Source organism: Dryas octopetala, chromosome 1, assembly GCF_963921425.1.
Source record: "Dryas octopetala chromosome 1, drDryOcto1.1, whole genome shotgun sequence".
Taxonomy (NCBI): domain Eukaryota; kingdom Viridiplantae; phylum Streptophyta; class Magnoliopsida; order Rosales; family Rosaceae; genus Dryas; species Dryas octopetala.
Window position 1 is genome coordinate 14,719,242 of NC_141366.1, and position 25,470 is coordinate 14,744,711.

The window sequence follows — 25,470 nt, forward strand, 5'->3', positions numbered from 1 at the left end:
TTTGTATGTATCACATGATTTATATGATTTATAATCCGGCACAATTGACATTTAACTCAAATTTGTAACCCGACCGCGTAAAACCCGAACCTAAATTGTGAAGGACAGGTTTAACTTGGGCTTACCGTCCAATCTGCCCAGGTAGCACCCCCACCTCTAAGCTTTCCCATTAATATCCTTCTTAAACGAGTCAACTTTGATTTCATAGCCCATACCCGGCTCCAGTTACAGAGCTCTCTGTCTGTGTCTCTTATTGGAATTTGGAAGTCCGGAAAGGTTCAACAATTCTACTTAGTTGAATAGTTGACCAACTTCTACTTTACCCTCTATCCTACTTCTCTCATACCCCAAAACTCTGATCCATTCTCCTTTTAAACCTTCACCAATCCAAATTCCAAGTTGGCTCCTTTAATCACGTTCTCTGCATCATCTCTCCAAATTCTCATCTGGGTTTTCTTTCTCCATCAACCTTTTCCATAAAGTTATCAACTTCAGGTTCAGCTCTTATAATCTCTGATCCAAATTCTCTTGCTTTTTTCATCCTCTGGCTCTGAATCCCGTTTTGGGTCTTTTCTATTCCTGGAAAAATCCAACTTTTATTGAGTTTCTGATCCAAACCTCAATTGCTCTCTTCCCTGCAATTTCAGTATAGTGGTACTTCATACAATAACGCCAAATGGGTAAGTGTCTGAGCAAAAGCAAAGATTCAGAGCCACAATATAATGGTTACAGATCAGGAGGAGGAGGAGGTGCTGGGGTACACTATCAAAAATCCCATGAACCTGTTGTTCACCAACCCAAGGCCTCTGTTCAACAGCCCCAGCAATTACCTGAAAAACGTGCTGTGGTAGCCCACCATCAAGAGCCCCAACAAGCATGGAAGCCATCTGTTCCAGTCAGAAACCCAAGACCAGTTCAAAAGTCAGACACTATTCTTGGCAAACCATATGATGATGTTAGGTTGTACTACAACATTGGTAAGGAATTGGGTAGAGGTCAATTTGGTGTGACTTACCTTTGTACTGAGAATTCAACTGGCAAGAAATATGCTTGCAAGTCTATCTCAAAGAGGAAGCTTGTGACCAAGAATGACAAGGAGGACATAAAGAGAGAGATTCATATTATGCAGCATTTAAGTGGGCAGCCCAACATTGTGGAATTCAAGGGTTCTTATGAGGATAAGCAATCTGTGCATGTTGTTATGGAGCTATGTGCAGGTGGTGAGCTCTTTGATAGGATCATTGCCAAGGGTCATTATAGTGAAAGAGCAGCTTCGTCAATATGCAGGTCAATTGTTAATGTTGTCCATATCTGCCATTTTATGGGTGTGATGCATAGGGACCTCAAGCCTGAGAATTTCTTGCTGTCTAGCAAGGATGAGAATGCGCTTCTGAAGGCTACAGATTTTGGGTTGTCAGTGTTCATTGAAGAAGGTAAATTTGGCTAATTGCTTTCTTTATTTGGTCATTTGTGAATTGTTTAAAGGAGCATTGTGTAGCTGCTTTACTTGCTTGAATACTTTCCACAACATTTAAAATGGCAGGAACTCAATATTGAAAAAGGTATTTAGGTGAATTATGAACTTATTCTTCCATCTAAACATTTTTTTCATGTAGAATTCGGTTTGCATGCTAAATATATGTTTCTTCTAATTTAATACTAATCATGTGCCCAAAGTTTATTCAGAACTTAGCTGGATTTCATAGGATATTATAAAAATCGACAGAAGACTAACCAATTTTGCTTTGAAAAATTGAAAAATAATAATGGTAACTGGGGCATGTGGAGCTGGCCATTCAGATGGTAGATAGGCACTTTATCACAACCTTCTGGTAATCATTGAATTTATTACCTTCAGTTTGGCAGCTAAACTGAGCTTTTTGTTCGGGAAGATAGACTTGAATTGAATTCCGTCAATGTACAAATCACTGCTTTTGTATTTACATTTATTGTGCCATGTTTGATATATCATACATGATGCCAACTATCATGGAACATGCAACGTATACTGTCTCATGCATTTGTATTAATAACATCTTGGGGGGGGGAAGTTCTTTGAACAATAAATTGAGCTACATTGTTTTTGCAGCCTAGTTTGGTGCTCCTCTGTGTAGCCCATAATTTGCCAGCATTAGAGTTAATATAAATTTCCTAAAACTATTGTGCTTACTTTTGAAACCATAATTACTTTTGAAACCATAATTAGAAACTTTTTTTAAAAAAAGTTTGTTGAACTGAGTCTTTTTGAAATTGCATAAACTTTTAATATGGTTTGTGGACCTTCCATAAATATTCTGTATTTCATAGCTGTTCCTTAAGATGACATTATGGAAGTACACTGTGAAACTCTTAAGATTGATAGATTGTTTGCTTCATAGAGAAACTGGCCTTTGGATGAATATTATCTTTATTATGTTTCAAATTCATCTACTTGTAGAATGGCTGTTCTTCATATATCTTTTCATGAAACTCTTTTCAGGAAAGGTGTATCGTGATATAGTTGGGAGTGCTTACTATGTTGCTCCTGAAGTATTGCGGCGCAGATATGGGAAGGAAATAGATATTTGGAGTGCGGGAGTTATATTGTATATTTTACTAAGTGGAGTACCTCCATTTTGGGCTGGTAAAAACACAGTTTTATATGCTGTTGCTTAACAGGATATAATTTTTACTACTTACAGGTTCTGTATTTTTCATTCTGGTGGTTGGATTAATAGTTTTTAATGACTGATCCAGAAACTGAGAAGGGGATATTCGATGCCATATTGGAGGGACAGATTGACTTTGAAAGTGCACCGTGGCCATCTATATCAAACAGTGCCAAGGACCTAGTCCGGAAGATGCTGACACAGGACCCTAAAAAACGAATTACTTCGGCTCAGGTTCTAGGTACAAATCTCTTAATCAACAATTGTGCCTATGTAATGTTAAGTTTTTGCACAATGGTTTCAAAATTAGTATGGCTTTAATGCAATCACATTTTACATAGAACAACCCTTCACTTGTGTGTGATTACAAAATAACCAAAGAAAGGTTCTTTCTGCTAGTGAGGTTTCATAATTGAATATGGAATTAGTTAGGTGCCGTATCCACCAAGTTTCAAGAGAAGCTATGAGCATTTTAATTGAAAGTGTTTTTTGTTTGAATGAAGACAAAGTAGTTACCACACAGAGATAATATGGAAATATCTGCACACATGCCACATATGACACACACTAGTACCTTACATAAAAAATAACATGGGAAAATTGATATATAAGATTTATTACATATCTTTGACAATTCTTTGTAAAAGGTTCAGTTCACTTTATTTTACTTCCAGTCTACAACAAACCTGGATATTCAAGAAGTAAAAATCTGTTTGAGACTTTTGAGTATGATAATGAAATTGACTCATTTCTAATTTTATGCTCAAATTTGATAGCTGAGCCATCTTATCAAAATACAGTTCCTTTATTCCTGTAATTACTATTCATGGTAGATTGTCATTATAGTGAATACCTTTTATTTTTCCTTTAATACTAGGTTATGTTTGGTAAATTTCTCTTCTAACTGAAACTTTGAATTTGGATGGCCAACTTAGAGCATCCATGGATCAGAGAAGAAGCGTCAGACAAACCCATAGACAGTGCAGTGCTTTCTAGGATGAAGCAGTTCAGAGCAATGAACAAACTGAAAAAACTTGCATTGAAGGTATGTTTATCCAGAGGTTTGCACACATGGAGTACTTTAAATTTTGAATCTGTGATGTAGTATATAGGCATGTGAATCACTACAGAAGTACATATATTGGATCTGATTGTGCTTCCCTTCTAATACAGTATATGATTTATGAATATGATTATAGGTTATTGCCGAAAATCTTTCTGAAGAAGAAATCCATGGGCTGAAGGCAATGTTTACAAACATGGACACTGACAACAGTGGAACCATCACTTATGAAGAATTGAAGTCAGGATTGGCTCGACTTGGCTCTAAGCTCACAGAGACTGAAGTCCAGCAGCTAATGGAAGCTGTAAGTTATTATAGAACTTCAATTATCCTAGATTCTAGTTACCTTTTCACATCCTACCCAACTCATATTCTGCTTTTTTCAATTCAGGCTGATGTGGATGGGAATGGAGCAATTGACTATATTGAATTCATCACTGCTACAATGCATAGACACAGGCTAGAGAGGGATGAACATCTTTACAAAGCCTTTCAATATTTTGACAAGGACAATAGCGGGTAAGCTTTTTCTGCTTTTTCTTCTAATCTAAGAATTGTCCACATATTCTTGGATCTTCATTTCTGAAGGACTAGAAAGTTGTACAATATCAGATATGATATTTTGTGACAACTGACCTCAGCTCTCTTCTCCTGACTCTGGGTTTTCTGAACCCATTTGTTAGATTTTTTCTTTGTGCACTCTAAAATCTTTAAATCGTTGTCTCTAAACAGTTATATCTTGTCATGCCTCTGTGCACCAGTTAGTTTCACAAGTATTAGACCAGGGTTCAAACAGAATGAACAAGTACCATGAAGTTTGTTGAGATTAGGCTTATGAGACATTCGGTATCCATTAATGATTAACTGGCTATAATTTTTGTTTCTTTATTACAGGTTTATCACAAGAGACGAGCTAGAAGCAGCAATGAAAGAGTATGGAATGGGTGATGAAGCCACGATTAGGGAAATAATATCCGAAGTTGATACGGATAATGTAAGTCGATCTCCTCACAAATCATTCATTTTCTTCATTAAATTTCGCATTGGTACTCAATTCTGTTGGGCTTACAGGACGGTAGGATCAACTACGAGGAGTTCTGCACAATGATGAGAAGTGGAACCCAACAGCAGGGCAAGCTTTTCTAGATCTTTGTGTTGCCATTCTCTTACTGTTTCAACAACCAATAAGTTCCACTCTTAGTGAGTTGTGTAAATTGAGGGCGACTTTGAGCAATATGGTACTCAATTCTGTTAGGCTTTCAGCAGTCATAGATAGTTGCCCATGAGGAAATGAAGCTTTTAGTTTGTATTGCTTTTGAGTTACAAGTGCAACAGTTGTGTATAACAAGTCACCATCTTTGTTTCTTTTGTATTTATCTTTTGTTTTCTTAAATTCCTTTTGATATTTTGAGGAATCATTGAAGAGAAAGCTATTTAATTTTTGCTGGCAAGTTTGGGTCTGTGCGAAACTAATGACTGCATTGTCATATGATCTCTTAAACCAAGTTATAAATGAGGGCTTACTTGTAGAACCAGTTTCTAGGAGATGCTAGATTTTAATGTGGAAGGTGTACAATTTTATTTTAGCTCGTCTCTCATTTGTTTTTTGAATCATAAATCAGAATATGAGCAGAGAAAAAGTAGTCTCAAAGTTTCAAAAGCAAAAAGAATTTTGAAACAAGAGCTCGTGACTAGCCTGTATAAGGCCTAGGAATCAACTACTCAGATACGACACAACTATTGCCTAGCATGAGCATGACACAAACACGAAATGAACCCGAGCTGCAAGTCATGTGAGGGTAAGGCCTAAGTATCAACTGTTCAGACATGAGCATGACACAAACACGAAATGAACCCAAGCTGCAAGTCATAGAAGGCCTAGGTCTCGATTATTCAGATACGATAATTATTAAATGAGCTGGAACGAGGAGACGGTAGTGGAAGATATAGCCAGTGGAAGATATAGCCGCTCGGAAGAACTATCACAGGGTGTTACCATCACCTTTTGCAACCCTGTAATGTATATATGTCGAATGTTGAAATTCATCTGTTGCAGATCGTAACGGTCATTGAACATCATCAAAATTGAATTCTATTTGGGTCACACTAGTTTTGTTTGACAACTACACTTTTCCTTAACCCATGTTCTCCACCCTTAATACCAAGAGTTCTTGCATTCCACAGCGCACATAACATATCCCAGAATTTATGCATGCTGAGAGAGAGAGAGAGAGAGAGAGAGAGAGAATTTACTAAGATTGAAAACATTAAGGTTGGACAAATAATGAAATCCCATAACATTCCACTGGAATCTCTATCAACATAAAGGGAAACAGATCAAGACCAACACAAATCACTCCAAACAAGGAGGAGAAGAGAAAGTCTATGAACACTAGATGCTATAGACAATCTTGTGCTGTTATTACAATACCCAATATACTACTGAGCCAAACAAACCTAGGACTCGGAGGAGCACATAAGAATAGTAGTAGCAAATCAATTAATCCCCCAAGTCCTCAAAAACCATGAATCTTGATCTGATCCTTCTTGACAATCTTGGCCTGAACAAGGAACTGGAGCACGTTCTTGCGCTGGTCACCTTGGAGCTGGATTATCTTGCCGAGCTCTTTGTCCTGAACCACATTGCCGTTGCAGCAGAACTCTTTCTTAAGGTCCTTGAGGATCTTCTCGTAGCTGAAGTCTTTCTTCAGCCCTTGAACTGTTGTCAGGCACTTCTTTCCATTCCTCTGCTGCACTCGGACATGCACATACTCCTTGGCTCCGGGGGCATCCGCGTCCTGGGCTTCAGCAAATGGGTCAAAAGCAGTTGGGATCTGGACGTCTAACTCAACCATATATGTACTTTGCTTGATCGAAATTCCGAGAGAAGATTAAGCTGAAACACAAAACAGAGCAAAACCAATCATTCTTAGTCCTCACAACAATTTGGTTCAATACCACCGATCATGCAAACAATCAATACCTCCAATCCAACTAATTAGGAGCATGAAAACATGAAAATCAACCTACTAAAACAGGATTAACAGTAGGCCAAAATGAAACATATAATAAAGCACGCTTGTTTATGTGTAAAATTTGTAAGGCAATGACATGACAAAATGGAGTATATAGAACCTCTTTCACAATAACTAAAATATGAAAGAACTTTTCTACAAAATGGTTACTTGGGTTTCGTTTAAATCTTCCAAAACCACAACCCAGATAACTTGGAAGATATATAAGAACATGGAACTCCTAATTTAAAACCACGATTAACTTATTCATGCATGTACAAAGTTTGCAGACCACTAACAAAAAAAAATACATGAACTTGTATACCCAAAGTCCTAAATTCCTAATCAACTAGTGCAATCAAACCGTTCCACAGAGTTATATTTTCACTACCAAAATTCAGAAAACTAAAAAGTAAACAGAACCCATATGACAGAAGCATCAATCAAATAGATAGCCTCAAGAAAAGAATCAGACACAGCCCAAACGCATATCAAAAAGTAGAAAACAGTATTCAACAATCAATCAACAACGCAACAAATAAATACAAAAAGAAAGAAAAAGAGTACAACAATTGAACTTTGTAACAGGATATGATCGTACCAGAAGAAATGCAAACTTAGAAAATGAAAAGGGTAAGGCTTTGTTGGGAACCTTACCCAAAGAACGAGCTTTCTGTCTTTTTCTTTTTTTAGCTTGAACCCGGACAAAGATCGAATGTATGAGAAGGTTGGAGAGTCAGTGGGTTGTTATATATAGCCGTGGAGGGAGGTTTCGCGGTATAGCCTCAACCACAAAAATGGCATTCGATTCGATTAGGAAAGGATGGTTGTACACGTGGACTGACGAGATTAAGTGTTTAGAAGCGTGGACGGTGAGATTAGGCGTGTGTGAGATACGTGGGCTTGAAGGTTAAAAGCTATTTTTAATGAAGGGATTGTTTTCTGGGAACGCGTGCATTGAACGCACCAATACCCTGATTGGCATCCACGCAAGAGGGAAATTAATGGAAGGGTGGGACCCACAGAAAGAAGAATCGAGAATCCACTGTCCAGAGAATATATAAAGGAAAGAACATGGTCCATCTAAATAAAATCCAATTGGCATATTTTAGGTCTATGGTGTATTTGGTAATTTTTTCGAAAACAGAATTTATCAAATTTATTTGTCAAATCTGTTTACTAAATATTATTTTTTAGAAATAAATAAAATAATTACAAATTCGGATTTACACTGTCATACTATTTGGTGAATAAAACTTGACAAATAAATTGAATGAGTGTAAATGTGTAATTATACTCTACTCTAAATAGCAATACAATAACTTCATCACATTTTGTCACCAAAGAATATGTGTGTGTATTAGTATTTTAATTGTTAAAAAAATAAATAAAGCCATGTAATTTGGTAAATAATATATAAGCTTTAAAATGGGTTGAATCTAGCTGAAACTCGAAATTTTGAGCACTGAATCGGGCTGACCCAAAGCTTGTTGGCCTCTTCAAATATTTTGAAATTGTGGACGTGATTTGTTAAAAAATTCTTAAGGTCAATTTAATATTGTTATGAGGTAAAATAGTTGTGAGAAAAATGATACAACAACCCTTCGCCTGATTATTTTGAACCCCTAAAAACAACTTATTTTGACTCCAGTTTTGAAAATAAATAGCTCTACTTTTTTTAGCAAACACCTTTGGGATAAAAACCTTTAAAGCTCTATTTTTGTCATGGAGATAATTACACTTACACCCCTTAAGGTTTATCGTCTTTTCGCATACACCCTATGGGGTTTTAATAATTATACATACATTCCTTGAAGTTTCAAAACTGTTGCATATAACCTCATATATGGAGACGAAAAATAATGAAAAATTATGCAAAAAGGCATGCTAAGGGGTGAAAATGGCCTAATAAGATTATTCAAGGTATAAGGTTCAACCTCAATACAAATATATTTTTTTTTTGTTTATTTATTTATTTCTTTTGTAGGGGGTTATATGCAATAGTTTTGAAACCTCAGGGGGTATATGTGTAATTTTTGAAACCCCATGAGATGTATGTGAAAAGACGATAAACCTTAGGGAATGTAAATGTAATTAACTTTTTTGTCATGCCTTAATACCAAATTGGGCCCTAGTCCCAATACCCGTTCAAAATACTTGGGAAAAACCTTAGCCCGAGTTGAGATAAGATTTTTTTGGGCTGGTCAATAAGGTTTTGGGCTTTTGGGCCATTTCCACACTCTTAGCAATATAGTGGGCTGCTATGGTCAGCTGATATGGTCAGCTGTTGGTTTAAAAAATATAAAGTTAAATACAAAAATGGATTACAAATTTTATATTGATTCTTAATTTGGTCAATTAACTATAGAAAATGTTAATTTGGTCCACAAATTTTCTAAGTTGTATCAAAGAAGTACAACTGTTAACTTCTATTCGAAAATTAACGAAATTGGTCACACAAAAATGTGATGAACAGATTGAAATGCCCTTAAAAATGTGGTCACTTGCTGTGCACATGACCAATTTCCGTTAATTATGAAAATTAATGTTTATATTGCTTTGATACAATTTGAAAAGTTTGTAAATCAAATTGACATTTTTTATAGTTAATGAACTAAATTGAGATTTTATGTAAAATTTATGTATCATTTTTGTATTTCACCCAAAAATATAGTAAATAATATTTTATGTAAATAATTATAAATCCCCTAGTTAGAGAAAAAATCTTTCATAACCCCCACCCAAAATCTACTTCTCCCATAACCCCCAATCTTACACTTAATATTTTCCTAAACCCCCTAGTCAACTAATATCCAGCTAAGTTTGACTCCCTATCTTTTAATTTTCCAGTTTTACCCCTTTTATTTACTTTTAATTTTTATAAAATTTTAATTATGTTTTTTTTGGTACCCGCTTCCTTCTCTTGCCGTCCACTTTCCACGAAACCCAACAACAGCAACGGATCAACCCAGGCAGACCCAAGCTCCTCTGTCGGTGATCTCCATTTTCCGGTAGCGTTGCGGTCTAACTCTGGCACCAATAGCTTCCTCTCCTCACGACGAACACGGTGGTGTCCACCGATCATCCAACCGACCCTCGACGGCGATGGAACGACGCCAAACAGCAGCGAAGCCTCCGCCGGCGATCTCTCTTTTCCGGCAGCGTCGCAACCTAGCTCTGGCACCAATATCTTCCTCTCTTCACGCTGAGTCTCTCCATGCCATTTCCTCACTCCGACCACCACTGGCCACGGCTTTTGCGAAGCTACAAAGCTGCGGCTTCTTCGACGGTTTTTGGGCCGATTCCGGTGTTGTTTTCTGTCGATCCAGGTATCAATCTTTGTCCCCTCGACCTGCTCTTGCTATTGGTTGGGTTGTTTTAACTCAAATCTTGGTTTTCAGGTTGGTTTGCCGCTACAACCGCTAGATCCGCCACTTGTGGCGGCGGGTTGGGTGTTTTTTTTTGCTGTTCAGCCTCCCCCGAATCCTAAAAGCTCAATTCGAGGTCCGAAAATATTTTTGGGTGAGTTCTGTAATTTTCTGTGTGTTGATTGGGGCTGGGCAGCCACCGTGTGTGGTGGTCACCGCCCGACTCGGCCGTTGAACGATCAATTTTATGAACCCTATTTGATTTGTTGAACTGTCTGGTCTTAAACAGGTACCTCGGCGATTAAAAAGTGCAACTGAATTCAACAAATTCAGTTTCAGTTTCTAGCTTAATTAGTGTAACTGTGTCAATTCAGTTTCAGTTCTAGAAAATTTAGTTTCACTTTCTGAAAATTCAGTTTCACCCCAAATTCAGTTCTAGCTTAATTATGTTAATCGGATAGAAATGTGGGTTTTTTAATTGATTTATAAGTATATACAAATTTACTTAATTTATTGATTAAACAGTTTCAGTTCATGAAACAGTTTCAGTTTTGAAACAGTTTCAGTTCGTGAAACATGAGTTTTAAATGAACTTTGAATGAAATTATGGTTCTGAAATATGATGAATCAAATTTGCAGGTAGAAACAGATCGAGGCAGTGGCGACTGTCGTGTACTCATCGCGCGTGAGGTGATCGGACGACGTTGTATTGTTGGCTACTCCTCTCATCTCAATGACTTGTTGTATTGTTGGTTTTTTTTTTTGATAAGGTTGCTGTGTTCTTTTTAGTGAAACGGAATTCAGTAAAGGTGTAACTGTTTTAGTGAAGTGTAATTGTTTTAGTAAAGGTGTAATTGTTTTTTAATTAAAGTGTAATTGCATTTTAGTCGAGGTGTAATTGTTTCATCACTTTATTCAGTTTCAGTAAGTGAATTCATAACTGAATTCTTCAATTTAGTGTAACTGAATTTCTGAAATTCAGTTTCAGTGTAATTGAATTCTTGAAATTCAGTTTCAGTGTAACTGAATTTTTGAAATTCAGTTTCAGTGTAACTGAATTTTTGAAATTCAGTTTCAGTGTAACTGAATTTTTGAAATTCAGTTTTAATGTAATGAAATTCAATTTCAGTGTTTGATTTTAGTTTTAGTGAAATATTGAGTTTTAGCAAAAACTTCAATTCCAAAAAAAAAAAAAAACAGTTTCACCAAAATACAGTTGCAGTGACGTCAGCATGTGTCAGCATGCGTCAGCGCGCGTCAGAAGGGTAATTTAGGATTATAAGTTTTAGGGGGTTTTGAAAGAGTTTCTAGATGGGTGGGGGTTTAGACAAATTTTTTTGGTGAGTAGGGTGTTTAAAATTAGGCACTATAATATTTTTCCAGTCGTTTTTATTTTTATTTTTTGGTTACATTTTAGAGTCGTCTCTCTCACTCGCCACTTGTGATTCGCTTTTGCTGGTGCCTCTTCTCGGTAGCCAATATGCAGGTAACTATCTATCCTAATTTCAATTCGACCTTATCGTTCAGTTACCGCCTAAATAATTTCTGAAAACCCTAATTATCCGTTTGTTTCCTGAGAAAAGAAAATCAACATCCTCAAGCTCTTTCCTTTTTCTGATTCCAAAACTAGAAATCATCACTATACAGTAGTATTTCTTCGTCTACTTCAACTTAATAAGCATAGCTAATTGTTTTTCCTTTTGGTTTTATTGTGTTCAGGCCAGTGATAGGTTCAACATCAATTCCCAGCTTGAACACCTTCAAGCTAAGTACGTTGGGACCGGACATGCCGACATGAACAGATAGTGAGTGAAATCTCTGTTCCTTTGAAAACCCTTTTTTGTTTAATTGTAATTGTTTGTATGCTATTTTGAAATTCATGGATTGTTGCCTTTGGAATGTGTGTAGTGAATGGGCCGTGAATATTCAACGTGATAGCTACGCGTCCTACGTTGGCCATTATCCCCTTCTTGCATACTTTGCCATTGCCGAGAATGAGTCGATTGGAAGAGAACGCTACAACTTTATGCAGGTTCTATCTACTCTCTTGCTATTTGATGCTTTTATGAATTATGACTCCTTCATTCATAAGTTCTGGTTTTGGCGCGTATAGGGATAATTGATTGTATTGGGTGTTTCTCTTTAGTTAGCTTACCGTATCTTGACATGTTTTCTTGCACTGTTGTAGGTGCTTTCAGATTTTCTTGCTTGTCCATGCTTGCTTTGGCTGTGTGTGTGTGTGTGCCATTGTCATTGCAGTGCATTTTTAAACATTTGCTTACCGAGTCCGGTCTTTGATTTAAGGTTTGTCCTTCACAAATTCCATGTCGGAAGTAATTGTAATGTATTGTAAGGACCGGTTCAATATATTTGATTATGTGCTATGTGTGGGATCACGATAGGACACTTGAGGGAAGAGAAGAGTGCTAATAGTTTCTTTGGAATGAACTTTTTATCTCCTGGTTTGGTTAAACTGGCTTATAGGTCTATTTCTTTTTTGAGTTGAAACGATCTTTATCTACTGATTCTACTTAGCATGCTTTTTGATGGTGGGTGGAGCTTTTGCAACCAATCATAGGAAGGATAGCCTTCGTTGACATAAAGTTTAGTGGCTAAAAAGTTGTGGCCACTGGTCAGTTAAGATAAGATTTATGGTTAGGATTTTAACAATCTTGCTTATTGGAAGTTCACTGGGTGCTTTTGTACATATTTCTGCGTGGCAGGGTTAATGGGTCCACCAATTATGAGGGACTTATTTACTAGTAGAATATAGTGTAGAAAGACATGCGGAGATTCACTTAGTTACTGTTTACAAGTAGTTGGGATAAGGTTTTGTTGAGTTCTCTTGAGTTTGTCCACTCTATATCTCCCTGGCTATACGTTATAGTTGTGGAATGTGACATTGCTATCAGTGGCTTCCCTACAATATGATGTAATTTAAAGCTGTGATGTTTCCATGCTGTCATTATGCTTGTAAGTATACTTGAGTTACTAAGGAATGCTGCCATTGCTATCAGTATATGCTTGAGTTTGTGAATGGGATCTTGTGATTCAAATATTTAGTTTTAAATTTCTGCAATCTATTTTGTGTGTGTGTGTGTGTTTTCTGGTTAACTTTTAGTTGATACCCACTCACCTAGTCCAACCGAGGACCTGTTGAGCAAGCTCTTATTTTTTCCTTTCTTTGTATGTTTATCATGCTGATGTATGCGTTTCCTTTTCCTTGTTATGTAGGGCTGATTAGTATAGAAAAAAAAAAAAAAGTTTGAGAAGAAAAGTGGGGCTATTTAGCATTGTCCATTTCCAATACATATGGTGATCTTATAAGTTATAAAGTAGGGGTATTGGATATTGTCCTAGTTATAAATTATGAGCTTTAATAATCATCTTAATGATAAATTATCTTCTGAATTTTTTTCTTTGACTTTATTGTGCAGAAAATGCTTTTGCCTTGTGGTCCTCCCCCAGAAAGAGAGGACGATTGAGAATGCTGTCATAGTTTCTTGTATCTATGTATCCTGTTTACTGGATTTTACCTCTCATCTGTTTTGAGGAATTATTGGATTTTGGTCAACAGTTGTACCTTAAACTTTTCAATCACAGATATCTAATGCTTTGTTTTGGCCCTTATCATTTTGAACTATGAAACCATGTCAAGTTGTACGAGACCAATTATCTGATCCTTTATACATATTATGCCTTACCTGATTAGAAACATGAACGATCTATCATTGGTGTGGCTTTTAAATTCAAGAACAGAAATTGAGGGATCTATAGGTGAAAAAAAACAATGCAAAACGCAAAAATTGGAGGAAAGAGCTGATTGCAAATACCAATCGAATAAATCAGATTTTATTGGCAATCCAATGCAATTATTGGATTGGATTGTAAAATAGTAAAACCTATTACAAATGGATTCGATATGATCCGAATAAAGAAAACTCAGCAAACAACACCAAAAAAACAACAGATTCTATGCATTTGGGTGATTTGGTTGGCGTTTCAAATCCATTTCAACTTGGCCGATTGTCCATTGCATATTTTCCAATTTCTGTAAGGGAATGTTGGTATTAGGGTTTAGTACAAGAACCAAGTAAAGGGCAACTGTAAACATTGCTATTACCTTTACAATATCAGTGTACTGCCTTGCAATTTTATCGAAGTGAGGATCAACACCCCGATATTCGCGAAGACGTGTAACCTGGCAAAGAATGTAAAATGTAAATCATCACTACTACAAGCAGCCTACTAGAAGCCTGGGATGATTGTTAAATTATTTTAAATGTGTCTGTATTTGGGCACATAAAAATGAAAAGAACTCATGATCAGGAACCACATAGGAAAGGGAAACAGATAGGAAATAGAATAACGTACCGCTCTATTATATGTACTAGAAGCTTCTTCTGTAGCATCAAGAAGATAATTCCTAGAAATAAGCTAAAATAATTAAATTAACCTTGAACTAGTAAGCTGCACACACTTTCCAAAGAGTTGTAAAAAATATTAACCTTATTTTATGTAGGGCCGGTATCGATTGCTCAGTATAAGTTTCATATAGGAGAGCATACTCCAGTCTCCTGAAATAAAATGGGGGATGTCATACTCATGGAATAAAATCAATTAATTTGATCATACTAGAATAAATGAGAACCATAAATAGTGGGGGTGAATGGTGAACTTGTCTGTTTGTAGATCATGAACAACAAAACTTCATAAGCTTATGGGAAATGGCACATTAAACAACACTAATGCCACAAATAAACAATTCAAATACAGAAAACTGGACAACGAACCTCAATTTTTCACTGATGGTCTCGCACCTTTTGCACAGCCATATTTTTTGCAGTTCATCCTATAAAATTAACAGTTACAATAAAGGTTCAAGAATGCTCAACAAGAAAAACAGAATCGTATAGAAAGGATGCTTACAAAAGTGTTTAAGGAATATCCTTAAAATTTTATTGCTAAAAGCACATTAACAATAACAAATATTAGATGCTTACATATTTATGTTGACGTTGCAACTTCAAATCTCTGACCAGCTTCACAAGAACTCCCAGTATCTGCTCTGAGACCTAGTTTGTGCAAAAAGACTTTTATGTCACATATACTCACAAACAAAATGCAGCCTGTATGAAACTGCAGGAACATAAAACACAGATTGTTTATTTGCATACATTATAGTATTCAGCAAATTTTTTATCTGCAGAATATAGATCCTTCCGCAGAGCTGCTTCCTCCATATCCATCTCCTCAATTATCAACTTTACCCTGATAAAATCATGAGAAAGTGCAACATATTATAAATCACACTTACAGAAACAATTACAACAGTAGTTCCAGGAATTTATATATTCACCAAAAGCATTGGTTTATGGCTGCACTGCACTAAAGAGAGGTACAGAAACATAATTGAAAACTCTTGTGTCACTCACATATTTACAGTCATTAGAAACAGTAGTGTGAAATAGTGAGGCAGTCAATGATCTTGAGAATGCATATAATGATTTTCTTAAAAAGAAGAAACCCTTCATGTTGAGCCATTGAGTGGTCAAACATTTTTTAAAATACTTCTTTGATTGCGACTACTCATGGCAGCTAGTAGCTCATGTAACACTGTTACATGTCAAATAAAATTGCCAGACATCCATTGAAAGAATCTTGCTCCATGTAAAAGAGAACTGTCATAAAATAAAAATTGCATTGAAAGTATTTCAAACCTTTCAGGAAGCTGAGCACTTGAATTTTCATGCCTGGATGAAGAGTCTGCAGCAACAAAGCATTGGTATTAATCATGCCTATAACCATTATGCATATACATTGCATCATTATCAAATTTTAAAAAACATGTTTAGTACATTAAATTTCCAAGATATTAGTAAACTTGACCACCCCATGGCCCCCACCAGGAAAGAGAAAATCAAAATAACAAATTTTGCATTAGAGCTGTCAATTTGGGTATTCTCTCCCAGAATGAATATAATAGGAAATGGAAAGACTCAGATCAACAGTTTGACACACAGATGAAAGTTGATCTTTCACACAGAAATTGATTGAGTCAAGGTCCTGAGAAGTAGATCAAGAAGCCATATAATATTGCACTGGGTATGGATTTGAGTTCATATATGGCTGGGAAGAGAGAGAGAGAGAGAGAGAGAGAGAGAGAGAGAGAGAGAGACCAATGTCATCCATTACAAACGCATTGGCTAACTTATCACATTTAGCTTTCAAACGAGCCTCAATCTCACGGGAAAGACAAAACTTGTATTCGGTCATATCCTGCAGTCAGAAACATCACAGATGTATCTGAAAAATTTCAATCTATAAGGGACAACTACACCAAGGTTAGATCTTCATATTAATGGATTATATACAGTAAAAATAACAGATTCTATAAGAAAAAAAAGTTCAGATGTGGAAGAAAAGGCAAATATAATTAATAAATAAATAAAAGAAAAGAAATAGAAAGACAAAATGTTTGTATGTCAGAACCATAATGGACATTTTACCATCCAGAAGGGGGCTTGGTGGAGCTGTGTTTGCCATAAATGAGAAGGAGTAATTCCAAGAATGCAATTGGGAACACCAACTCCAGGTTCCACAACATCAGTAGCACTAAGAGAAAGATTGTTGTTTGCTGCATTACTTGTGCTATATGCAGCAGTATAATTTGTGGAGTTGGAACTTGAGCTGATTGTAAAACTGGTACTCATACTATCAAGAGAACTCCTTGACATTATACTGCATTTTTCAATGTCTTCCTCATGAATTTCACCATCTTTGGAGATAAGAGGAAGCCTCAACCTTTGAGCTGCTTCCGCAACAATCATTCGATGCTCTAATGTCTCGTACAGCTGATTCAGAGATAAAAGTCCCATTTTCTCAGCAGTTTAATAATACTTAAAATGTCTCATGTATAGAAGAGAATACTAAGGCACAGCACATTTAATGCCAAATCATGTATAGGCAAAGTTCCAACAAATTTCAAGTGGGACAAAATGAAACCTGAGGAGAGTGCTTCCAGCCTTGCTGATACTCCTCCACCATTGCAATCGCCTCACTATAAATTGCCTACATCAAAATTCAAACACATCACACACACACTTACATTTAAAAACCTATCCAAATAGGAACAACGAATTGAATTAAAACAATTCCAAAACCCCATAATCAAGCAGACTTACCATGACTTCCAAGTAACGCAGTCTTTCCCTGGACATTTCCTCCCTGGCCTGCAAAATTCAATTATTCCAAGTAACCAAAAGACATTCTAATCCAATAATCCCAAGATGTTCAGATTGTTTAATTAACACCACATTACATTCATAATTCATTGCTTTCCAAGCAACCAAACAAGGCAGAGAAATGTGGAGAGAGAGAGAGAGAGAGAGAGAGAGAGAGAGAGAGAGAGAGAGAGTACGAAATAGAGGTCGTAGTAAGCGGACTGAGAGACGAGGGAACCATCGGGCGCGAAGCAGTGGCGCTCCAGCTGATCAATGACTTGAGTCACATCCGCCGACAGGTTTTGTCCTTGTTGCAGCCTCTTCAGCATCTTCTTCTCAATCCAAAACGCTGTCGTTTTCCTTCTTCCTTCCCAACGATAACGGTGTACTGATCACAGGCATTCAAACCAACTACCACCAAAACTGAAGGTGAATTTAGCTGGATTTTACGAAAATACCCTCGTCTTCCGCCATAGATGGAAAACGGTGTCGTTTATATGAAAAGGAAAAAATTCTTTAATATGAATATTGCAGCTGTTTCTTCTTGAATTGGTAGCTGGGAGCATTTGTCGGCGACTTCGATTTTGATGGAAAAAGGAAAAGCCATCGCCTGCGTAGCAAATTCTCTGCGCAAGTTGGATTTGAATCCCAAATCCAACCCTAATCCCCAACTTCTTCAAAGTCAATCTTCCAGTACGCGCCAAAATTGCATATTTACATCCACACACACACATATATATATATATATATTATTTGTATGCTCAAATTTCTTTATTCATGGCAGGAACACAGCTTGAAAGGACAAAGTCTCCTCCCAGCTTACTCTGTCTGTGTCTCGGAGTCGTTGGGAGCCATTTGGAGGACATCGTCGCCGACTTGGCTGAGATTGCGCTCAACTTTCCGCCCGATATTAAGGTTTAGCACAACCCTCATTGACTCATAGTCTCTAGACTCTAGAGTTTCAAAATTTGGAGGAACTGTTTTGGGATGCTTCATTGTTAATGGGTTTTTGTTTGTGTGTTAAACAATTTGTAGTTGTTATTAAGAGTTTTCATTTCATTGTAGATTGTGCTGGTGGCAATTGCCAGAAGAAGAAGGTTACTAAACGATGATGTTGTTGTCTCTCTAGCTGATCATTCGTGGAAAGTTCTTGACCTCTCTGGGTCAGATGTTTCGGATTTCGGGTTAGCCAAAGTGGCCGAGATATGTGGGTCTCTTCGAGCCGTTGATATTAGGTATGAGGAGTTCAGTTTTGTATCGTACATCAACTTAACTGAGGATTAAGTAAGCTATTTGTGTGATACCAACAAACTAATAAGATGAAGAGGATGCAATGTTTTACGAAAATCAGATCATTGTTAGTCTTATCTTTTCTGATATCCAATCTGTGAAATATGCATGCTTTGTTCTTTGTATTGCATGCATGTTTATCATAATCTTGAGCCATCAAATGTGTGTAGATTTGTAAGCAAACTCATAGGTTTTATATGTGAGGGGAAAAGTTATGTTGGCTATTAATTAGTATTTGTTTCAATCTTTTAAGTAGTGATTGGCCAATATTTAAGTTAGTAAAATGTTTTTGGTTTTGGAAGTCTTTAGTTATGCTGAGACATTTCTTCTGCAGCCGGTGTGATAAAATTACTGCTGCTGGAGTTTCAGAACTTGTGCAGCACTGTCTTTCATTGGAGACGTTGAGATGCGGGTAAACACCTTTCGATAACATAATGGATGTTTAAACTTTCATTACCATTTTTTCTATACACATTAATTTTTCTCATGGTCAGTCAGAACAGAGCTTCTTGAATAAGTGTAAAGATTCCATAACCATAATAAAATCAGAAAACAGTGATTTTAGTTTTGATGTGCATGCGACATGTCTGATTGATACATCAACACTTCAGTGAATTTGGAATTAGTTTCTTTCCTTTTATTTTTTGATGACACACTCACACAGTTTTTTAACTAAAAAGTAGGCAAACAAAGAGCAATATGTTTGTACCTTGCCAGTGTAGAATGAATTAATAGCAATTGGATCATATTTCTAGTTTAGTAAACCATCATATCAAACTGTCTCCATCAAAGAAAATTTTTCTAGACTCAGTTACTTAACCCAGAACATTCTTCATATGTCTTTATATTTTGGTTCCATCCCATGCTATTGAATCGGCCCAGAATATTTTGTTTTGACTAGGAGTACAAACTTCAAAACAGGCTATGAACCAAAGTTAATGTTGCAGAGGGAGCCCAAGGAGTGACCACACTGCACGCAGGTGCTTGGATATATTTAAACCGAAGTTGAATGATGTAGAGGGAGATTCCTGGGAAGAACTGAATACAGCAGAAATTGCTCATGGTGCAGAGTCATTGCGGTGGCTTGTGTGGGTATGTAATTAGTATGTCGTATATATGATACTTTTTCTTCATCAATGTTGGAAGTTCTTTGGTCTGATCTTTTCTGTCTACTATGGTATCAGGAAGTTTTGTCATCTCTTTAGTTTCACAGTAGAATACGTGAATGTCTTGACTGGATTTCTACTGTCAAACACATTTTGCATTAGAAAATGAGAACTTGTAGTAAGACAAATTGTGATGTCATGCTTGTTACGACCAATAAGTTATTGGACATGATCTTGGTTCAGTGTGTGAACTTATCCAAAAAGTGGGAAATTATTAAAGAAAAAAGGGATCCGGTGTCTGAATGCTAGATAACAGAAAGTTCATATACATGGTAACATGTCAGCACTCACTAGTAAGTATAGGGATGTTAAACGAATGTTTTAACAGACCTTTTTTTGGTATGTAGAACTAGAAGTGTCCTTCTGTTTTAGGTATGTGTCATGCATGAGTCATCTTAGATATAGAAGTGTCCTTGTAGTTGGCTTATGACTATTCAGTTGGTTTATTTTGGATTGTTCAAACTTGCTTCCTTTATAGAGAAACAAGTAGGAGAATCATCCTCTACTTCTTTGTATGTTACTGCCTGTTGATATTTTTTCACAAGTCCTCTCCGTTTTCGCAGCCAAAGATTGATAAAGATTCATTGGAGGGATTTTCCACTGAATGCCCGCGCATTATAGTAAATCCAAAGCCACCACCCTTCGGATTCAGGGGAGGCCAAGTTCCCATGGAAGCATTTCCAAATATCCAATTGGATGATTCCATTGTCAAGGATATTGATCCCAAAACTTGGGCAGTGTGTGGTTTTGCACCAAAGGCAATGCCTCCATCTCTTTCAAGCCCCACGGAATTGTCCATAGCTGAAAAGTTTAGACTTGCATTTGAGGAAAGGGATACTCGGTTAGCTCCAAAGCGAGCAAAAAATGCAAGGCAACATCAACGGCGTGCTGAGAGGGAGTGGGTGATGATGGATACAAGAGCAAAGGCACTAGCTCTAGCCTCGCGAGCAACCAAATCTCTACACAGTTGGAACTAGCAGGGGCAGATCATAGAAGGGACTAGGAAGGAGGGGCCATGCCCTGCAAACTTTTGAAGAAAAAAGGAAAAAGAAAATAACAATTTACGATATGTACAATGTCTTGAGCACATGTCCCTTGTAAAAACATTTTGTATTCTATTCTATTTTTCTCATGAATATTGCAGAGGTTCAAATTAAATCAAATACCATAATTTAGACCTCACAGTATCATTTAGATACATGATCCAAATTGGAATTCTCATTAAATTTAATCAAATACCATAATTTAAATCTCACAACATCATTTAGATACTTGATTTTTATAATTATAGGTAATATGAGTTTATTTTTCTTTTGTATTTAATTGAGATTGGTTTCTTTTGTTTTTTTCTTAAGAGTGGGTTTATTTGAGTTCAATTGTTTAGCAAAGGAAAACAAATGTACAAGTTAAAGAAATACATAGTGTACCTGTTTAGACCCCTAAATCTACAGTCAACCTCCTTGAAAATATAATAACGAAGTTTTTTGTTTTCCCCTCATTCATCTTCTTTATTACAAAAAAAGTACCAAAAAACAAAATTTAAAACCTTTTTTTCGTTAATAAAAAACAAATCGACACCATGGCCGGATTTGACTATGGTAACCAGATCTGGCGGTTCGGTTAGAGTGCTAGCCAATTAAGTTAATAAAACACCATCTCAATGACATCAACAACACTTCTCCAAAATTAGTGGAGGCGTGGTGGCTTCTCATGGAGATGCAAACCAGATAAATTCAATTTTAAGCTTTATTATTAACACCTCATTCCACCTAAAACTGGCGATAGAAAGACAAAGAGTTGTTTGGTTGCAGTTTTTTGCAATGGTAAATATGGGAAAAATAAGTAACATAAAAAAAATAGTTGGTTCAAGAATCAAGATGCAAAATAATTGGGTTCAAATAAACCCACTCTTAAGGGGGAAAAAGAAGAAGCAATTTTAATCAATTAAATACAAAAGAAAATTAAACTCATATTACCATTAACATAAAGATCATTTGGAGGTTTGATTTAATTTAATCAGAATGCCAATTTAGAGAATCTCTGAACTGTTCATGAGAAGAATAGAAGAGAAGACAAAATGTTTTCACAAGTGACACATATGCTCAACATATTGGTATTCTATAATGTAAATGTCCTCTTAGTCCCTTCTATGTTCTGCCCCTGAGCCTAGGTGAGGAAGACCAAAACAAAAAGGATGATGAACAGGACCACCAAAAATAGTATCATCATAATCTGGCCTTTTACACCAGCCTTCTTCATGACTGTTGCCACTTTTTTCTGCAAGAGTTAAGAAGGAACTTTTCATCTCTTCTGGGATCAGTAACATATGCATTTCAGTTAATCACCAAGCTGACAGAAAGTTAAAGCTAACTTCCTGAATTTCAGGAACTTATTGGTAGGATGGTCCATACTTTGCTAAAAATTGGAAAATAAATAAATCTTTGAACCTGCAAACAGAGACTCACCTGAACAAAATCAAGACGATTTGATGTACTGTCCATTTCCATACCCAACTCATCTATAATCCTCTCCTGAAGCACCAAAAGATTTACATTTTAGTACAACAAAGTAGCAAGAATGACCCAGAAGTGTATGGCAGAAACAACTAATTCACAACTAATAAATAAGGGTTCAAGATACATGCATCAAATTGGTTGTGTTTGAGCTCTGCCCTTGCTCTCTTTCTTTGATTAATATATACTTATAAAAAATAAAAAGTTAAAAAGCTTAGAGAAAACACATGAACTGTCCAGTTTCCCATCGTCAATATCTGCAGTTTAATTTCAGTAGACACTATCAGGAATAGCAACTTACAAAAGTCTTACCTGTGCGAGGAGCTCTTCATGTATAGTAAGCCCAACACCTCCAATTCTCTCCACACTTGCACTGAGTTCGTCCAATTCCTCATCCTGTTGCCTACAAGCACCAATTGACAGGCAAATAAAATAAAAAGAAATTTAGTAACAGATACAACTGGCCAAGGGATTCAGAAAAAGGGTCTTCTATCAAATTACAAGCTCAGATGGTCAAATAGCAAAATCTTTTATGTTTTTAGAAACTGGGCTAGTGTTTCCCTAACTTCCCATGATAAAATTCAATAATTTCACTCTATGTAGTTGTCTATCTAGGGCAATCGATCTAAATCTTTCCCCATAGCCCTGGGGCTGTGTCCGCTCAAGGACGTACTTCATTTAGGTAAATATCTCATGGGTTATAACACAGACAACCCTTTCCAGCTTATATAAAATACAGACAAACACAGTCAGGGAATGAATTCCCAAAGAAAAGAATGATAACTTGTAACTCATGAATATCTTTTTTCTCAAACATGTGTCAATAAGATGTGAGTGTGTGTGGAAGGTTGAAAAAAGTAAAAACCTACTTTATGAGAAGCATCTGCCTATCGGATTCTGATGTTATGAGATCGTCGTTATTTGCAGCATACTGGTTGGATCTATCTGTCTCATGAGAATTTGCCAGTCTCATTAGTTCTCGGCGCATCCCATTCACACTTCCAGTAGACTCCTTTCCAGCTTCCACTGCTTTTTTTACAGCACCCACCTGACAATTGGACTAATTTAGGAGATGCACACACATACTCATACAAAGCCAAAAGACAGCCACATAATATGCTGTACAAATATATAATAGAATGGAAACCACACAAAGGCTCAATATGTAATAAAATATCTAAAACCACAAGAAATTAAAACTATATTTCAGGCTACAAAGGCACACACAGAGCAAAGCCAAAAGGCTCATATGCAATGAATTGCCAATTATATATAGCATAATTGCAATTATGTAAGAGATGTAGGTAGGAAATCAATGTAAATCATCAAGACAATGTTTGTTATGACAACTCCATATGAAAAAGATCACTATATAGGCTCATCACTGTCACTAAAACGTCCTAAACAAACAGAGATTAACAGACGATACATTTATACCTGGGCACGAGCAGTGCTCGTCCATCTCCTTCGTTTTTCAAGTTCCACTTCATCGATGCCATACCAAGTAGGATCTCTAGCTGCTACAGAAATTGCTTTGTCCAATTCATCCACCTTCCTATCAAGAAAGCATACTTTCAGTAGTTGCAAACAGATGTTGAATTTTGATTATTAACATAGGTTAAGGTTCATGACAGATTCTTACAATATATTCTTTATTTAAAAAAAAAAAACACAGGCAAAACCAAATCAAAATGAATAAAATGTGGTAATATCGGTGCACCTGCCACTCAATGCTTCCACAACTAGCAAGCAGCTCCTTTGTGAGGCGCACTTGCTCCCCAGCATCAGAAGAAAAACGCTCCCATTGGTGAAAAGAAGACTGCAACTTATCAATCTAGCCAGAAGGAAATATAACAGTCAGAATTAATCCCAAAGATAATGTCATCAAAACAAATTCAGCACCAATAGTCAATGCCAACTTCATCTGTCAATAAAGTGAAGGATGTAGATGACAGTGTGTTAGGGTGTGTGGGAGAGAGGGGGAGAGAGAGAGAGAGAGAGAGAGAGAGAGAGAGAGAGAGAGAGTCAAAAGCCAAAAAATGATGGTAAATAACTTGAAAAAATGTATAAATCTACACAAGGGTCATATTGAACTGATAATATGTATATAATAAAATATATAAACCGAGCTTCATTCCAAAAGGTGCCAAATGACTACGTAATTTGACAACTTACAGATTCTTGAATCTCCTCCTTCACAACATAGAATGGATCTTGAGCTGAGGGCATCGTGACACTAACCTATCCTATGTGCATCCAGAAAAGAAACTTCCATTACAAAAACCGCATCAATTAAATGCAAGCCAAACATGAGAATACAAATACATAAAAGAGAGAGAGAGAAGAAGATGGGGTGTTTCAATAAATTACAGCGGAGCATGGGGATGCATACACTTAACATGTTATCAAATTACGAGGAGAAGGAATTATATCTCCTAAAGCAATCAGATCACCTTCTTCTTCTTACAATGAATGTATGAACGAATTCATGCTCATGCATAAGACGGAGACGAAACAACATGAACTGAAGGTAAGAATTACTTGGCTAATTAGCCGAATTAGACCAGTTAAACGTGTTAATCATATTATGCTATGCAATTATCAGCTTGATATTACTTGCTTAATTACATTGAGAACTGATTCAGTAGTCACTAATGAAGCAGATTCTTATAAGAACATGATAGGAAGAAATCATAGAATTCAAATAAGCACTTGGGATCAGTAGCAAATCGGACCAAAGTTCCAATTGAAAATAGCGAGACTGAATAACGACCACCTCGTTATATAAATCTAAATTCTATTTGGAAACTATGTTTGAATACGTAATTTTAAGCGAGCTAAGAAAATGAGAGCCATGAGAGAGGGGGTGTACCTTTACGGACTGACCTGGGATTCTGAGAAGCAGAGGGGACCTGATCTGTGAGAACCTCTCGTCTGGTTTTGGTTTAATTCACGGAATGACACGAAGAAGAAGCCTTCAGACCAAGTTGCCAGAGAAGCATGTGATGTGGGCTTCGCTTTGGATTTGGGTTTAAGGCCGACTCATCATGGCCCAGGCCCACAATTTGTGTAGCAAAAAGGCCCATAAAGAGAGACCGGCCGGCCTCATTAAACAAAAATGTAGAACCATAACTATTACATTATCGGTTAACTATGTAAGTTAAAACGTATTATATTAAAAAAAT

At 36.5% G+C, this 25,470-nt stretch overlaps 6 protein-coding genes across 17 annotated transcripts; 3 read left to right on the forward strand and 3 right to left on the reverse strand.

The window, feature by feature from the left end:
• The first annotated feature begins 40 nt into the window (after positions 1-40).
• On the forward strand, positions 41-5,171 carry CPK33 (calcium-dependent protein kinase 33). Of its 2 annotated transcripts, XM_086234255.1 has the most exons (8): positions 77-1,433; positions 2,480-2,623; positions 2,737-2,889; positions 3,584-3,693; positions 3,848-4,015; positions 4,103-4,230; positions 4,606-4,705; positions 4,783-5,171. In XM_086234255.1, exons 1-8 carry the CDS (start codon positions 677-679, stop codon positions 4,855-4,857), a joined length of 1,635 nt encoding a protein of 544 aa, XP_086090381.1. In that variant the 5' UTR covers positions 77-676; the 3' UTR covers positions 4,858-5,171. The 2 variants fall into 2 exon arrangements, with proteins under 2 accessions (XP_086090375.1, XP_086090381.1); XM_086234249.1 differs by having other exon boundaries at positions 41-1,433; positions 3,848-4,230.
• Positions 5,172-5,984: 813 nt separating this feature from the next.
• On the reverse strand, positions 5,985-7,502 carry LOC147298298 (Translation initiation factor SUI1 family protein). 2 transcript variants are annotated; one of them, XM_086234277.1, is made up of 2 exons: positions 7,383-7,502; positions 5,985-6,607 (listed from the first exon to the last, which is right to left on the reverse strand). In XM_086234277.1, exon 2 carries the CDS (start codon positions 6,564-6,566, stop codon positions 6,228-6,230), a length of 339 nt encoding a protein of 112 aa, XP_086090403.1. In that variant the 5' UTR covers positions 6,567-6,607; positions 7,383-7,502; the 3' UTR covers positions 5,985-6,227. The 2 variants fall into 2 exon arrangements, with proteins under 2 accessions (XP_086090403.1, XP_086090398.1); XM_086234272.1 differs by having other exon boundaries at positions 7,327-7,477.
• Positions 7,503-11,481: 3,979 nt separating this feature from the next.
• LOC147298299 (uncharacterized protein At4g14342) lies at positions 11,482-13,721 on the forward strand. The gene is made up of 4 exons (XM_086228554.1): positions 11,482-11,579; positions 11,813-11,898; positions 12,002-12,125; positions 13,531-13,721. The coding sequence occupies exons 1-4, from the start codon at positions 11,574-11,576 to the stop codon at positions 13,576-13,578; spliced, it is 264 nt and encodes an 87-aa protein (XP_086084680.1). The 5' UTR covers positions 11,482-11,573; the 3' UTR covers positions 13,579-13,721.
• Positions 13,722-13,937: 216 nt separating this feature from the next.
• LOC147298300 (AUGMIN subunit 4-like) lies at positions 13,938-17,664 on the reverse strand. Of its 2 annotated transcripts, none has more exons than XM_086253248.1 (13): positions 17,514-17,664; positions 17,278-17,325; positions 17,099-17,164; positions 16,603-16,947; positions 16,273-16,372; positions 15,814-15,859; positions 15,271-15,364; positions 15,097-15,168; positions 14,887-14,945; positions 14,602-14,670; positions 14,468-14,519; positions 14,217-14,294; positions 13,938-14,144 (listed from the first exon to the last, which is right to left on the reverse strand). In XM_086253248.1, exons 1-13 carry the CDS (start codon positions 17,643-17,645, stop codon positions 14,067-14,069), a joined length of 1,239 nt encoding a protein of 412 aa, XP_086109374.1. In that variant the 5' UTR covers positions 17,646-17,664; the 3' UTR covers positions 13,938-14,066. The 2 variants fall into 2 exon arrangements, with proteins under 2 accessions (XP_086109374.1, XP_086109382.1); XM_086253256.1 differs by having other exon boundaries at positions 14,008-14,144; positions 14,468-14,530.
• Positions 17,665-17,749: 85 nt separating this feature from the next.
• Positions 17,750-21,274, forward strand: LOC147298301 (RNI-like superfamily protein). Of its 2 annotated transcripts, XM_086253267.1 has the most exons (6): positions 17,750-18,009; positions 18,101-18,231; positions 18,382-18,551; positions 18,941-19,018; positions 19,554-19,698; positions 20,336-21,271. In XM_086253267.1, exons 1-6 carry the CDS (start codon positions 17,904-17,906, stop codon positions 20,747-20,749), a joined length of 1,044 nt encoding a protein of 347 aa, XP_086109393.1. In that variant the 5' UTR covers positions 17,750-17,903; the 3' UTR covers positions 20,750-21,271. The 2 variants fall into 2 exon arrangements, with proteins under 2 accessions (XP_086109393.1, XP_086109402.1); XM_086253276.1 differs by lacking the exon at positions 18,941-19,018 and having other exon boundaries at positions 20,336-21,274.
• A 447-nt stretch (positions 21,275-21,721) lies between these two features.
• SYP61 (syntaxin of plants 61) lies at positions 21,722-25,285 on the reverse strand. 8 transcript variants are annotated; one of them, XM_086252375.1, is made up of 8 exons: positions 25,158-25,285; positions 24,461-24,531; positions 24,006-24,119; positions 23,723-23,836; positions 23,155-23,333; positions 22,598-22,688; positions 22,238-22,303; positions 21,722-22,049 (listed from the first exon to the last, which is right to left on the reverse strand). In XM_086252375.1, exons 2-8 carry the CDS (start codon positions 24,512-24,514, stop codon positions 21,939-21,941), a joined length of 729 nt encoding a protein of 242 aa, XP_086108501.1. In that variant the 5' UTR covers positions 24,515-24,531; positions 25,158-25,285; the 3' UTR covers positions 21,722-21,938. The 8 variants fall into 8 exon arrangements, with proteins under 8 accessions (XP_086108501.1, XP_086108508.1, XP_086108532.1 ...); XM_086252382.1 differs by having other exon boundaries at positions 24,461-24,526; positions 25,158-25,250; XM_086252406.1 differs by having other exon boundaries at positions 23,723-23,840; positions 24,461-24,526; positions 25,158-25,247.
• Positions 25,286-25,470: the final 185 nt, after the last annotated feature.

Coding starts and splice junctions, on each gene's coding strand:
- LOC147298299 (XM_086228554.1), top strand. Junction 11,899..12,001: donor CATGCCGACATGAACAGATA/GTGAGTGAAATC, acceptor GAATGTGTGTAG/TGAATGGGCCGTGAATATTC. Junction 12,126..13,530: donor AACGCTACAACTTTATGCAG/GTTCTATCTACT, acceptor TTTATTGTGCAG/AAAATGCTTTTGCCTTGTGG.
- LOC147298300 (XM_086253248.1), bottom strand. CDS start 17,645: ATGCTGAAGAGGCTGCAACAAGGACAAAACCTGTCGGCGGATGTGACT. Junction 15,169..15,270: donor AATTTGCTGAATACTATAAT/GTATGCAAATAA, acceptor TGCACAAACTAG/GTCTCAGAGCAGATACTGGG. Junction 14,520..14,601: donor CCGGCCCTACATAAAATAAG/GTTAATATTTTT, acceptor GCTTATTTCTAG/GAATTATCTTCTTGATGCTA.
- CPK33 (XM_086234249.1), top strand. CDS start 677: ATGGGTAAGTGTCTGAGCAAAAGCAAAGATTCAGAGCCACAATATAAT. Junction 2,890..3,583: donor TACTTCGGCTCAGGTTCTAG/GTACAAATCTCT, acceptor TGGCCAACTTAG/AGCATCCATGGATCAGAGAA. Junction 3,694..3,847: donor TGAAAAAACTTGCATTGAAG/GTATGTTTATCC, acceptor ATATGATTATAG/GTTATTGCCGAAAATCTTTC.
- SYP61 (XM_086252375.1), bottom strand. CDS start 24,514: ATGCCCTCAGCTCAAGATCCATTCTATGTTGTGAAGGAGGAGATTCAA. Junction 24,120..24,460: donor AGGAGGAGATTCAAGAATCT/GTAAGTTGTCAA, acceptor CCTTCTGGCTAG/ATTGATAAGTTGCAGTCTTC. Junction 22,050..22,237: donor ATCGTCTTGATTTTGTTCAG/GTGAGTCTCTGT, acceptor TAACTCTTGCAG/AAAAAAGTGGCAACAGTCAT.
- LOC147298301 (XM_086253267.1), top strand. CDS start 17,904: ATGGAAAAAGGAAAAGCCATCGCCTGCGTAGCAAATTCTCTGCGCAAG. Junction 18,010..18,100: donor TCTTCAAAGTCAATCTTCCA/GTACGCGCCAAA, acceptor TATTCATGGCAG/GAACACAGCTTGAAAGGACA. Junction 18,232..18,381: donor ACTTTCCGCCCGATATTAAG/GTTTAGCACAAC, acceptor ATTTCATTGTAG/ATTGTGCTGGTGGCAATTGC.
- LOC147298298 (XM_086234277.1), bottom strand. CDS start 6,566: ATGGTTGAGTTAGACGTCCAGATCCCAACTGCTTTTGACCCATTTGCT.